The following is a 13,059-nucleotide window of genomic DNA, read 5'->3' on the forward strand; positions in this document are numbered from 1 at the left end:
GCTATGTTTTCCTTATTTGGGCAAACACTAAAGAAGTCCCAAACTGGAGACTTGAAATGTCTTCGGGGGCCGGAGGAGGCGGCGATACTGGTGGTGGTGGTCCTGCTGCTAATGACAGATGAAGTGGAGGATGTGGATTGCCGAACTTCAGTACGTTTTGCACTTTCACCACCACGAATTGAGGTCGAGGACGAGGTGGGTACCTTCTTGCGAAGAAATATGGAAGCGGTAGGTTTTGGTGTACTACTTAACTCCAAATCTAATGATTCCATTTCCATTGCCTCCTCGCCGACATCATCATCACGCTCAGCAGCTTCTCGGGATAGGGTCAAAATGTCTCTTTGCTGCATGCCCGGTGGGGCTGCAGTGACCTTTGTGATGACTGGCTCGTCGTCATCGTGAGAGGCTTCATCACCAGCAGTATCTGTCACTTCTTGTTGAGCCTCATCACACTCCATAGGTTTGAGTTTTTGGACGACCTTCCTTTTACGCTTAGGTACCGGTGTCAGATCATGGTGTGCCTCACTGTCAGACCGCAGTTGTGGTTCCCAAGACGGATCACTTGCATCAGAACGAGGTGGGCTTGAAGAAGATGTAGACACCCCCCTTGATCTTTTCCTTGCTAGGGATGTGGAAGACAATGAATGATCATCAGGAGGAGTGGCTTCCAATGATACCTCAGCTTCAATGTCGATTTCCAAATGTGCCCCTACTTCGGGAGGAACAACTATTGTGGGCACTTGTGAACGTCCATGCACCTTTGCTTGCGCATCTCCTTTTGCTGCCTCTCCTTCCACATGTACTTGGGCGTGTACTTGCACATGGTGTTGTTGTTGCGGCTGTGGTTGTTCAACACTTGTCAGATGAGTTACAACAACCTGTGTTGATTCAGGGACATTGCTGCTACTTTCTTGCGATGAGCCAACATCACTGGTCGATGGTGATTGGAGAAGTACACTGACTGCCTCTGAAGCACTCAAGGGCTTTGACTTAAGTTGGCGTGGTGGTGGAGGCACTGAACCCAATGGAGCAGGGGTGCTGCTCTCAGGTTGGTCCCCAGCAGATCCTGCTGCTGCAGGCGTACTTTTTTTTTTGCTCCCAAAAAAAGTGGCGGGTGGCACACCAGCCTCCTTGGTAACTTGCTTCTTCTGCTCCTTACTAGCAACTTTCTTGCTAGAGGAGCTACGGAGAACTTTCTTTGGGGCCATCTTCTTCAGAGCAGGTCAGACAGCAGGCCGCAGTTGCACGAATTGTAGAGTTGTCTGAGGCCAGACGTGACGTCGCGTGACGTTATGCTGCACACACACACCGCTGCAGGACTTCTTCCTGGCACTGGTGGTTCTCTTGAGTCTTGTGCACCTAAAAAAAATGGAAGACAGAGGAACATCAGTTCAGTTGTAGAGCACAAAAAAATCGAAAAACACTGCAAAATCAGCACAATCCCAATCCATCCATGCCCTCCATAATGTTTAAATTCAAGACAACCCACAGAAAGACTAGGCCCATGCAAGACTCACTACCCCTGGGCATAAATAAAGGTTGAAAAGTAGGCAAAATGGTTGGAGGCCTAACAACAAAGCCTGCATTCAAAATGGCCACTTGCCTGCCAGCACATGGCCAGTGCCTGTAGCTGCACTCAAAATGGCCACCAGCCACATGGCATGTCCCTCCCCATGAACACCCCCAAAAATCGAAAAACACTGCAAAATCAGCACAATCCCATTCCATCCATGGCCTCCATGATGTTTAAATTCAAGACAGCCCACAGAAAGACTAGGCCCATGCTAGACTCAAATACCCCTGGTGAAAAGGCCACAAGTACAGGCCCAAAAATCGAAAAACACTGCAAAATCAGCACAATCCCATTCCATCCATGGCCTCTCCATGATGTTTAAATTCAAGACAGCCCACAGAAAGACTAGGCCCATGCTAGACTCAAATACCCCTGGTGAAAAGGCCACAAGTACAGGCCCAAAAATCGAAAAACACTGCAAAATCAGCACAATCCCATTCCATCCGTGGCCTCTCCATGATGTTTAAATTCAAGACAGCCCACAGAAAGACTAGGCCCATGCTAGACTCAAATACCCCTGGTGAAAAGGCCACAAGTACAGGCCCAAAAATCGAAAAACACTGCAAAATCATCACAATCCCATTCAATCCATGGCCTCCATGATGTTTAAATTCAAGACAACCCACAGAAATACTAGGCCCATGCAAGACTCACTACCCCTGGCATAAATAAAGGTTGAAAAGTAGGCAAAATGGTTGGAGGCCTAACAACAAAGCCTGCATTCAAAATGGCCACTTGCCTGCCAGCACATGGCCAGTGCCTGTAGCTGCACTCAAAATGGCCACCAGCCACATGGCATGTCCCTCCCCATGAACACCCCCAAAAATCGAAAAACACTGCAAAATCAGCACAATCCCATTCCATCCATGGCCTCCATGATGTTTAAATTCAAGACAGCCCACAGAAAGACTAGGCCCATGCTAGACTCAAATACCCCTGGTGAAAAGGCCACAAGTACAGGCCCAAAAATCGAAAAACACTGCAAAATCATCACAATCCCATTCAATCCATGGCCTCCATGATGTTTAAATTCAAGACAACCCACAGAAATACTAGGCCCATGCAAGACTCACTACCCCTGGCATAAATAAAGGTTGAAAAGTAGGCAAAATGGTTGGAGGCCTAACAACAAAGCCTGCATTCAAAATGGCCACTTGCCTGCCAGCACATGGCCAGTGCCTGTAGCTGCACTCAAAATGGCCACCAGCCACATGGCATGTCCCTCCCCATGAACACCCCCAAAAATCGAAAAACACTGCAAAATCAGCACAATCCCATTCCATCCATGGCCTCCATGATGTTTAAATTCAAGACAGCCCACAGAAAGACTAGGCCCATGCTAGACTCAAATACCCCTTGTGAAAAGGCCACAAGTACAGGCCCAAAAATCGAAAAACACTGCAAAATCAGCACAATCCCATTCCATCCATGGCCTCTCCATGATGTTTAAATTCAAGACAGCCCACAGAAAGACTAGGCCCATGCTAGACTCAAATACCCCTGGTGAAAAGGCCACAAGTACAGGCCCAAAAATCGAAAAACACTGCAAAATCATCACAATCCCATTCAATCCATGGCCTCCATGATGTTTAAATTCAAGACAACCCACAGAAATACTAGGCCCATGCAAGACTCACTACCCCTGGCATAAATAAAGGTTGAAAAGTAGGCAAAATGGTTGGAGGCCTAACAACAAAGCCTGCATTCAAAATGGCCACTTGCCTGCCAGCACATGGCCAGTGCCTGTAGCTGCACTCAAAATGGCCACCAGCCACATGGCATGTCCCTCCCCATGAACACCCCCAAAAATCGAAAAACACTGCAAAATCAGCACAATCCCATTCCATCCATGGCCTCCATGATGTTTAAATTCAAGACAGCCCACAGAAAGACTAGGCCCATGCTAGACTCAAATACCCCTGGTGAAAAGGCCACAAGTACAGGCCCAAAAATCGAAAAACACTGCAAAATCAGCACAATCCCATTCCATCCATGGCCTCTCCATGATGTTTAAATTCAAGACAGCCCACAGAAAGACTAGGCCCATGCTAGACTCAAATACCCCTGGTGAAAAGGCCACAAGTACAGGCCCAAAAATCGAAAAACACTGCAAAATCAGCACAATCCCATTCCATCCGTGGCCTCTCCATGATGTTTAAATTCAAGACAGCCCACAGAAAGACTAGGCCCATGCTAGACTCAAATACCCCTGGTGAAAAGGCCACAAGTACAGGCCCAAAAATCGAAAAACACTGCAAAATCATCACAATCCCATTCAATCCATGGCCTCCATGATGTTTAAATTCAAGACAACCCACAGAAATACTAGGCCCATGCAAGACTCACTACCCCTGGCATAAATAAAGGTTGAAAAGTAGGCAAAATGGTTGGAGGCCTAACAACAAAGCCTGCATTCAAAATGGCCACTTGCCTGCCAGCACATGGCCAGTGCCTGTAGCTGCACTCAAAATGGCCACCAGCCACATGGCATGTCCCTCCCCATGAACACCCCCAAAAATCGAAAAACACTGCAAAATCAGCACAATCCCATTCCATCCATGGCCTCCATGATGTTTAAATTCAAGACAGCCCACAGAAAGACTAGGCCCATGCTAGACTCAAATACCCCTGGTCAAGGCCCCAACAACAGGTCAAAAATCGAAAAACACAAAATTTTACAAAAAAAAATAATCGAAAAACACAGAAAAATCAGCACAATCCCAATTCATCTATGGCCTCCATGATGTTTAAGTTCAAGACAACCCACAGAAAGAATCAGTCCACCCACCACTGAGTACCCCTGGGAAAAGGCCCCAAAACAGCCCAAAAATCGAAAATCCCAAAATTTTAGTTGCAGCAACTGTAATGCCCCAAACAAACTTACTTGTAAAATTTCTAATCCAACAGTGATCCAAAGAAAGTCAAAAAGGCCTCAAATCCAAAGATCCAGCAGCATCCACAAAAGGTAATCCTTCCAGGTCCACATCCGAATGAAAAGTGACCAGGAGATGGACAAAGCACTGGGAGGAGCCTGCTGAACAGGAACAGGAAGTTGAAGACTATGGGGCACTTCCTTCCTCCCACCCCCCTGCCCCCCTCCCCAAAATGGACTCCTCGCTAAAAAAGTGCAGGCAAATGTCAAACTAAGGAGTTATTCACATAAAAATCATCATTTCTAGAAGGTTTATGCTGCTTGCTGGTGGATTTCTTGTGCAGAATTGCAAATTTATATTTTCGCGCGCCGCATCTCAAATCTCGCAATTGCGAAGTACCGCGAGACGTGATCTCGCCGTACTCGCGTTGACAAACTCTCGCTGGCAAGCCGCGATGACGTAATCGCGCTCGCCAATTCCCGCGGGATCACACAGCAAGATCCAAAATGGCGCAGCACTCGCAAACTATCGAAAAAAACAACTCGGCAAACGATGATAAACGCCGCGCGCCGCAAAAATTGTATCACCAACGCCGCGCGCCGCCAAAAAAATCCGCTGCGTGCGAATTTGCGGATTTTGCGGGAAATCCGCAAATCTCGCGGATTGCGGATTTCCCGAAAATCCGCAAAATCCGCGAGCGGAACGGATTTTCCGCCCACGCTTAGCTAAGACCTGAGCCAAAATCAGCATCTTGAACTTCTCCTTCCGGAGGAATCCGTTGACGTCCTGCAGGTCCAAGATAGGCCCTTTGCCCTTCTTGGGAACCAGAAAGTAGTGGGAGAAACAACCACACCCTACTTCTGGACCAGGAGGGCCGTAACTTCCTCTTGCAGAAGATTCAAGTGATCCCCCGACACGCGGTGGTACTGCGGTGGCATGGCTGGAGGGGTCGCCTCGAAAGGGAGGGAGTAGCCCCTTCGGACGATTTGCAGCACCCACCTGTCTGATGTGATGGTGCACCAGTGGAGGAGGTGATGGCGAACCTTGCACCCCACTGGTGTCAAATGGGCCTGAAAGCTCAGACTAGGAGGGCTCGGAGACCGGATGCTGCTGGGTTGGATGTGGACTAGCCTGGCCGTTGTCCCCGGGCACCGCCGCGGCGATAACCACATCCGCCACTGCGCTGGATGTTAGTCTGCGGCCTGTGGCCGGCAGGACATGTGGGAGCGCCCCTTCCATGGCCACGAAAGGAGCGAAAGGCAGCTGTTTGCTAGCGCGGGCAGAAAGGCCCAAGGACTTGGCCGTAGCCCTGGAATCCTTAAAGCGCACTGTCTGCCTTGTCACCAAAAAGGTGACGGCCAACAAACGGCAAGTCCATAAGGATGTTCTGGACATCAGCCGAAAAGTTGGCAAACCTCAGTCAGGCGTGGCGGCGAACCGCCACCGTCGTTGCAATTGCCCGGCCTAGCGAGTCCGCTGTATCCAGCCCACATCGGATGGAATACCATGCTGCATCTTGACCCTCCGCAAGGGCTTGGGCGAGTTTAGTCCGGGCCTCCTCCGGACATTGTGGCAGCATGTCCGCGACCGTATCCCACAGAGAGTGGGTATAATGGCCCAAAAGGCACGCAGTGTTAACTGACCGCAACCCCAATCTCGGTGAGGAGAACATCTTTTTACCATATTCTTTGTACCTTTTAGATTCCCGATCAGGGGGAGCTGTCGGGAATGCGGTCTGGGAGTTGGAGGCCTGGATGACCAGGCTCTCGGGGGTGGGGTGGGTGGACAGGAAGCAAGGGTCGCCCGGTGCCGGGCGGTGGCGTCTGGCCACGTTCCTATCTACAGGGGGACCTTTAGCGGGCCTGGACCAGGTGCCCAAAAGAACGTCAGTCAAGGCCTCATTAAACGGCAGGAGAGGCTCCGAAGAGCTTGCCTGCGGTTTAAGGACCTCAGTGAGGAGGTTAGTCCTCATGGCCACGACGGGGAGTTCAAGAGCCAAGGCCTTGGCCGCCTGCATCAACACCACACCATAGGCAGCCCCCTCCTTCGTAGCCATAGTAGGAGGGGAGACAAATGCAGAGTCGGGCGAAGTGTCCAAACCACTGGCCTCCCCTAGCTCACCTGCCCAGTCCTGAAAAGACTGGCACTCCTGTGCCAGAGGGTCCTCAGACCCCTCCCAATCCGCCTCGTCTCCCATCTCCTGGTACTCAGGTTCAAATGATGGAGCCGGATCATAGAAGAAATGTTCTTTTTTGGACGTCGAATGTGGCGCTGAGTGACACCGCTCCGACGTCGGAACTAGATTGAGGGGGGGGGACTGGGGACGACGTCGTCCGAGGATGGCATCGGGGTGACACCCTAGGGGGTAACACCCTAGGGGTCGACGCCGGCGGGGTCGTAAGGTCGACCAGCGGCGACCCGGATCCGGATCCAGTGGGGCCCTGCGGCGTCAGGACCGAAGTCGCTGTCGGTGTCGGGGCCAAAGCACCCACAGGCCCCGGTGCCTAAGCACACGGCCCGCTTGGGCTCCCAGTCGGGACCACATGACCCGAAGGCGCCGCGGAACCCGACGGAGGAGTGAGCGACCTCATGGCCATGAGGAAGGCATCGATCTCCTCCGGCGTTGCGTTCTGCCCAGGGACCGGCGGGTATGGAGCAGGCCGCAACACCTGCAGCTCCGGCGGAGCCGCGTGGGCGGTGTCGCCCGAATCCCTGGCCGCGTCGCACGAGTGTCGGGGGGGGAGTCAGAAGAGCGGTGTCGCCTCTTTAACTTCTTGTGCCTCTTACCTAAAGACTTGGAGCCCAACGAGTGGTGTCGACTCGCCGTGCTGTGATGACTCCGGCCCCGCAACCGGTCTCTCGACCTCCTCCGAGGCGCTTACGGGACCGCTCCCGCCTAGCCTTCGACTTCAAGGCCCGGCAGTCGTGGCACGACTTGTCATCATGGTCGGGCCCCAAGCAATGCAGGCACCTGCGATGGAGGTCGGTAACCGACATCAGTCAGTTGCATATGGCACAGGGGTTGAACCCGGGCATCCCTACCGGTACCGACGGAGTCGTTCGACTCGAAAAAACAGATCAAAAAGATCAAAAAAGTTTAGTCAAAAATTGACTAAGGGTACCACTTTTTCCAGGTCGGCGCTTGCTGGTGCGGAAAAAAGAAGAACTGACGTCAGCGCACGAGGGCGGCGTCTAAGAAAGATTACTACTCCTGAGGCGGATAGCCGGGAGCTGTACTTCCTGATTGCTTTTAAAAATGTTAACCTTTTGAGTGTTGCTGAATTACTGTGTTTTATAAGGATTATCCGACCTGCAGACCTTCTTCACATTGTCCTGTGAGCCTGCTGATCACGAGCAGCGCCTCCCTCACTTAGACAAAACGCCCTCTGGCCGCCGCCATTGACGGCGTGCAACGAGGCCACGCCCCCTCTCTGGCCATGCCCCCCCGCCAAGTTTAAAAGCGCTGAATGCGAGCGCATTTGTAAAGATTCCTACTCCTGAGGCGGATAGCCGGGAGCTATACTTCCTGATTGCTTTTAAAAATTTTAACCTTTTGAGTGTTGCTAAATTACTGTGTTTTATAAGGATTATCCGACCTGCAGACCTTCTTCATATTGTCCTGGGAGCCTGCTGATCACGAGCAGCGCCTCCCTCACTTAGACAAAACGCCCTCTGGCCGCCGCCATTGACGGCGTGCAACGAGGCCACGCCCCCTCTCTGGCCACGCCCCCCCGCCTCCCCACACTTTAAAATGTGCCTCTGGAGGAAGCGCAGTGGACGAGCGCAGCGGGAGCGCCGTTTGCGCGCCGAAGGCGCGCCTAAGGCAAGCCCGTCTGCGCCCGTCCGCGGCCGGATCGCGGCCAGCGCCAGCCATGCTGCCTGTGCCCATGCACACAAACAAAGGATAGTCTGGTCCAGTGCGGAGCTCCGGTCACTGAATGTTGCCACTACCTGCCAGTCGCCTGAGCTCAATCTGACGTCTCTGGATCTCCCTCCCCATTGCCCACGCTGCCAAAAGTCTCTAGGCATCGTCTCTTCTCAAACAACCTCACTTCTCAAAATAGCTAGCAAACCATCCCGTAACACCTCCTCCATCCAACTTAGGATCGGTCTACTTAACTGCAGATCCCTCCCCAAGCATGCTGATGATTTATGCTTGCTTATAACGGACTCACAATGGGATGCCTTGTGCCTCACAGAGACATGGCTCAATGAAGACAACATGGCATCCATTTCGCTAGCAATCCCGCCAGGCTTTAAAATGAGTTTTTCTAATAGAAAGGAAGGCCGAAGAGGTGGTGGTGTGGCTTTCATCTACAACGAGAAATACACATTGTTGTCTTCCACTCACATCACATTCACAAGCATTGAGGGGTTACACTTCTGCCTCCAAATTACCCCCCAACTGTCTCTTACAGGCCTAGTTATTTACAGACCCCCGGACTGTCCGACATCAGCCTTGTGCGAGCTTATGGACTATATAGTCCTAAACTTTCTAGACCACTCCTACTATATCGTAGCCGGCGATTTTAATCTTCACGCCGGCAGTCCTGACTGTCCACAGGCCACTCATCTTATCTCTACCCTGCAATCGGCCAATCTAACTCAAGCTATTGCTGGCCCCACGCATCGGGCGGGACATATGCTGGATCTTTTCTTTTCCAACATACTGAACACAACAGCCATCTCTCCGCTACCACTGCTTTGGACGGACCACTACTTAATCACCATGGCCATCTCAATCCCCTCCCAATCTCAGATCACAGGAAAACGATCCTATGTGCGGAGAAAATGGGACAATCTAACAGCGGACATACTGTGTCCAGCACTTCGTACAAACCCCATACCCCTTACCTCGGATGTAAACTCCGATGCTGCATCTCTGAACTTGTGGATAAGCAAAGTAGTGGACTCTATAGCGCCGGCCAGTACTGCTACATCACGCAGAGAATCACCCTCTGTTCCGTGGTTCTCCCCTGAACTCATGGCCGAAAAAAGTAAATGCAAAAAACTGGAGCGCCTCTGGCGAGCAAATTATTGCGATTCAGCCAAAACCAGCTATAAAAAAGCTCTTCATGCCCACATTTATCCATCAAAAAAGCCAAAAAAACCTTCTTTGAGGCCTCCATTCTGCAGGCGGAACAATCGAGCAAAGAAGTTTTTAAGATTGTTCAATCTTTCTTCAAGCCCAGAGGTATCGAGACGGATATCATCCCATCGGTTAGACTCTGTGAATCCATATCAGACTTTTTTGACACCAAAATTTTAAAAGTGTATGATACTTTTACGGACCCCGAGCCGACATTAATGGATGAGTTGGGAGTTTCTGAGTTTCCCACTACCCCCTTAAACCAATTTCAGCCTATTACCCTCTCTGAGGCAGTAAAAGAAATACAAAAATGTAAATCTGGAGCTCCTGATGATCCTTGTCCACCTAAACTGTGGAAATTAATGTCTGAAGCAATCGCAGTTCCCCTCTTACACATATGGAACACGTCCATTGCAACGGGCATGTTTCCGGACTGTTGGAAACAGGCCACACTTGTCCCGCTGAAAAAAAAAACCCAAGGCGCACCGGATGATCTGAGCAATCTCCGACCCATCTCTCTCCTTGCAGCCCCCGGCAAAATGCTTGAAAAACTGATCCAACGGCAGCTAAACAACTTTATTGAAGAAAGCAGTGCCCTACATGAAACTCATTCTGGCTTTAGGGCCGGCTTCAGCACCGAGACGGCCCTCATTGAGGTTGCCGAGTCTATCAGGTGGTCCTTAGATTCAGGGGCATCAGCTATGCTGGTGCTCCTGGATCTATCAGCTGCTTTCGATACTGTAGATCACAGCAGACTGCTGACCCGACTTAAGGACATTGGCCTTGGAGACAAAGCACTTAACTGGCTACTCTCCTACCTCACTAATCGCTCCCAGAAAGTGGCCCTGGGTCCCTTCTCTTCTGGACCAAAAAACCTTTGGTGTGGCGTCCCACAGGGGTCGGCAGAATGCGGCTGCGAGATTGATAAAACGTGTCCCTTTCAGGCAGCACATCTCTCCGCATCTGCACGAGCTGCATTGGCTGCCAGTGGCAAGCAGAATTAAGTTCAAAGTGCTTACCCTGGCTTTCAGAGCGCTAAAAGGCACGTGTCCCAATTATTTAAAACTCCGACTCCCCCGCTACCACCAAAAACGAGAGCTGCGCTCAAACTCCCTGCTCAAGCTAACGGTACCGTGCGTGAGGAAAGCTAGACTTGGAGGCAGGTCCTTCTCGGCCGGCACGGCGAAACTTTGGAATACCCTGCCCCCTGCCATCCAATCCGCCACGTCAGAAGCCAGCTTTAGGAAACTCCTAAAAACTTGGCTTTTTATGCAATAATCCTGTTCTTCCTCCTGACTACTCACTCTTGCTGTAGGACTCGCTAGCGCCGGGACACCTCCCCAGAGGTAGCTGTTCGTGCTCAACAAGCTTCTGTATTATTATTAAGTACTCCGGCGACTTCATCCCAGCGCCACGACGCCGATGATGGACGCGGAGCCACATACGATGCCTACCGACGTGCAGGGTTACTGCTACGCAAATATTTCCGCATCCAGACTGACGCCTGGGGATATTCTAAGGTAAGGAATTTAATACTAACCTGTTTCTTTCAGATCAGGTACGCCTATGTTCTTTCCCTAAAATCTCCATTGAAGCCTAAACCCAATTGGCATCTCTAGCCACAGGTCAGCCCCTGGCAAATGGTACCACAGGTACCCAGGGCACTCTGACCAGAGAAGGCCTTTAAGGGCTCAGCACTTATTATGTCACCCTTAGAGGACCTGTACCTTTACACTCACACACTGCCTTTGCAGGCTGCGTGTCTTGGTACAGAACAAAGTGAAGAGTCGACATGGCACACTGCGAGCCATGCCTACAACCCACTGCCCTTGCATAGATCAGTCACCCCTCTAGCTGGGTACACTATACCAGTGGTGAGGGTACAGGTGCATGAGCCCTGTACCCCTACAGTTTCCAAGGCCATTCTTAGACATTGTAAGTGGAGTGGTGCCATTAAGAATATATGGTGCTGGTAGTTAGTCATTACCAAGATTTACGAAGATTTGTTTGAGTTTAGCAAGGGTCTAATTCACCCTGAGAATGTGTCTACTGAACATGCAACTATATGGTTAAAGTCTGCACAGCAAATGCACTATACATAATTTTTTCTGAAAGATGTTTTTTTAAATATGTTCTCAACAACTTTGATAGCACCCTTCGAAAATAAATGTCACTTGAACAAGGTTAACATTAAACAGGGTAAGGTAATACTTAATTTTCAGTGTACAATGTTATCTTGTGTTCCATTAATAATGACGTATGGCCATACCTGTCCTTCAACGTTCTTTTCTTCTTTCTCTTTTTGTGAGACATTGGCCTTCGTAACAGGATTTGTCACTTGCTTGAGAATTTGTTCCAAATCTTTAAGCATACATTCCGTCTCTGAAATAACTAAAATCAAATGTTAGATCAATAGCTGAATTCCATATTTTAACTTACTGATAGCTTTTATAAGTAGTTTAAGAGAGGAAAAAAATAAATTTTAAGAAAATCAGTTGCGAATGAATGTTCACATACAATGGAGAACTACACTGCATTCGCTGCTGTATTTTGATTACAGAAGACTTCTGTTTATTTACTATTTTTTAATGTAAAGCACTCTGTCACCCTTAAGTCTTTTTACGCACTATGGAAAACTGCCAAATAAATAAAATGACTTTAAATCGAAGTCTGAAAGCCCAACAACCAAGAATGGGATTTATTATTAGGAAGACTCCTTTAATAAATACAAGGCTCGAACTAGCTGCCTGTATGGTTCCGAAATTCAATTACTGGATGCTGCAAAACATTTCAAATATCTCAATATCTCACACATCACCAAAGTGGGGCCCATTTCTTGTGAACAAAGCGCACCACATGCAAGAAGGGTAACTAAAAACAGTCGGAAATTGAAACAAATTCTGTCCCAAATGTGTCCTTTTAAAATTCTTTTTTAGGTTTCGTGTACACACTGATTTAGACCAGACCTTTTACTCCAATTCATTAGATATACATACAGTGGGCGTGGGCCAGGTTCTTGTTCTTGGCTGTTGTATATCTCAGCACTGTGCTCCAGAGTTGATGGCTTTCCTTTCGTCCCTAATCCTATGTTTGTCTTAAGCCTGGAGTATTTTAGTCTTGTGGTGCTCTGACTGGATGAATTAAATCCTTGTATTGCCTCCTAGGAGAACTATTTTTTATTTTCGATTCAGTAATCCATGGGTGTGCATGTGTTTCCTAGCTCTTTCCCCCTCTGGCCATGGTCCTTGTTTTACTATTTTTGCACTACTCCTCCCTATCCTGTCAGACCACTCTTACCATTTATAAGCGCCCTGAAGACTAGTTTATTCTTCCTGGCCGCTGCTTCTGCCTTTCCCACCAGGCCTCTCTCACCACTAACGACTGCACAGCAAGCTTCTTTAGTCTGCCTCCTGCCTCCCTATCTTAGTGGGCCACAAATACCACCTACAAGCAGCAGGTGGGGCTCTTCTATTTGCCACATCCTGCCATGCCACTCTCACCACCTACAAGTATCCTGCTGGTTT

At 49.6% G+C, this 13,059-nt stretch overlaps 1 protein-coding gene across 1 annotated transcript in view; it reads right to left on the reverse strand.

The window, feature by feature from the left end:
- The window catches only part of ZCWPW2 (zinc finger CW-type and PWWP domain containing 2), a 778,017-nt gene that overhangs the window by 188,878 nt on the left and 576,080 nt on the right, over positions 1-13,059 (reverse strand). Inside the window, exon 10 of the mRNA XM_086939915.1 lies at positions 11,805-11,926. Coding sequence (XP_086796041.1) covers positions 11,805-11,926 — 122 coding nt within the window. The remainder of the gene's footprint in view (positions 1-11,804; positions 11,927-13,059) is intronic.

This window comes from Lissotriton vulgaris, chromosome 10 (genome assembly GCF_964263255.1).
Source record: "Lissotriton vulgaris chromosome 10, aLisVul1.2, whole genome shotgun sequence".
Taxonomy (NCBI): Eukaryota; Metazoa; Chordata; class Amphibia; order Caudata; family Salamandridae; genus Lissotriton; species Lissotriton vulgaris.